The 1,470-nt window shown below is 37.2% G+C and overlaps 1 protein-coding gene across 1 annotated transcript; it reads right to left on the bottom strand.

Annotated features, from left to right (window-relative positions):
- Positions 1-545: 545 nt before the first annotated feature.
- Positions 546-1,226, bottom strand: LOC132737483 (E3 ubiquitin-protein ligase TRIM33-like). The gene has a single exon (XM_060724776.1). The coding sequence runs from the start codon at positions 1,224-1,226 to the stop codon at positions 546-548; it is 681 nt and encodes a 226-aa protein (XP_060580759.1).
- Positions 1,227-1,470: the final 244 nt, after the last annotated feature.

Below are 1,470 nucleotides of genomic sequence, written 5' to 3' on the forward strand. Positions count from 1 at the left end.
TTTTCTCTTTCTCTGGCATGGTGACGCAAACTTTGTTATCACTGAACTCTGCCATTGCAAATGGTCGGGAATGTATTTTCAAAGAAGTAGTTAATACGTCTGAATACCCTTTTATAACTTTGATTTGGTTATTACCGGCGTCAGCAACGATATTTCTTAAAGGATCACCTATAGAAACTACTCCCACAATAAGGCAGTCTGAAGTATCGTCCTTCGAATGTGCAGCAAACTGCTCCACTGAGGTTTTAACATTAACACGAGATAGTTTCGACGCATTGTCTTCACTTTCGTTTGTTTTGCATACTACATGGACTTCCCCTAGAGTCTTTATACTGTCTTGGAGATTAGCTAAGTCATCATTCGGTTGAAATGTATAGTTGAAATCGGGAACATCATTGTCATTGACATGAGAATTAGATGCAATCATTTGCTCCGCCTTTTTCATCGCGATGAATAACCGTGCGTTTTTATCGCCTGATTGATAGCATGACATGTCCTTTCTTAGAGACTCTGTTTGCTGGATAACTTTCTTTAAGTTGTCAATTTCAAAGGCCTTTGAAGTTCACTGTTGTATCACGATGGCTCTGAGCTGTTTTTTCGAACTTTTTTTCAAGAATTTCTATAGAAGATTTCATTTCTATAGAAAACGTTCTTGCATCTTGCACAGCGTTATCAAAGCTTTGTTCACTAAGTGCTAGCCATTGATTTAAGCGTTCCTGTTTATCTTTTGCATTGCCATTCAATGAGGAAAGCTCCAGCATAACCATGCGGGCTTTATTTTTGTCGACCATTATAGCTGGTACAAACTGAACTCCGTCACATAGTTTATGATCCAGTGTAATGCACACAGAACAACCGATTGCATCGTGATTTTTACAAAAATACTCCACTATTTTTCCACTATGTTTTTCACATTTTTCGTCAATGTCATGATTGCCAGTAGACAATCGCGGTCGGTTTTTGGGCATATGATATTTGTCCAGCAGGTTGTGGTTTCTTGTCGGTAACGGACGACAATGTACTGTATAACATGTTTTACACAGATAGTGGTTGCAGTTAGAACAGAATCCAAATGCTTCGTACTGATGACCTTCCTCTTGACATGGATCACATACAAACTCATTAGCAAAATCAGATCCTTCAAAATCAACTTGCTTTCGGCCTGGAACAGACATTGAGTCATCGGCTTGATGTAAGTTCTCACGTCTGCTATCTTTCCTTGACATTTTTAATAACCCTACCTATATTACCACACTTTCATGATTAATACAGGTCTGTCAATGTTTTCTAATGAATACCTTCGTTATATGAATTCCTAAATATTGGCCTTCGTGAAAAGACGTGATAACCGATAAAAACTAAAATTAAATACAGTCTAAGTACTTTAACATGGCAATTTCAACTGTCAAAATATATATAATAATTGCATTTGTATACTGGTTTAGATAAACCGTGTCATTTCAATGTAGT

The sequence above is a fragment of the Ruditapes philippinarum genome, unplaced genomic scaffold, assembly GCF_026571515.1.
Source record: "Ruditapes philippinarum isolate M1 unplaced genomic scaffold, ASM2657151v2 ctg11980_1_1_1_1, whole genome shotgun sequence".
In the NCBI taxonomy this organism is placed as follows: Eukaryota; Metazoa; Mollusca; class Bivalvia; order Venerida; family Veneridae; genus Ruditapes; species Ruditapes philippinarum.

Excerpts from the sequence above, each read along its gene's own strand:
- LOC132737483 (XM_060724776.1), bottom strand. The coding sequence starts at position 1,226 with ATGTCAAGGAAAGATAGCAGACGTGAGAACTTACATCAAGCCGATGAC.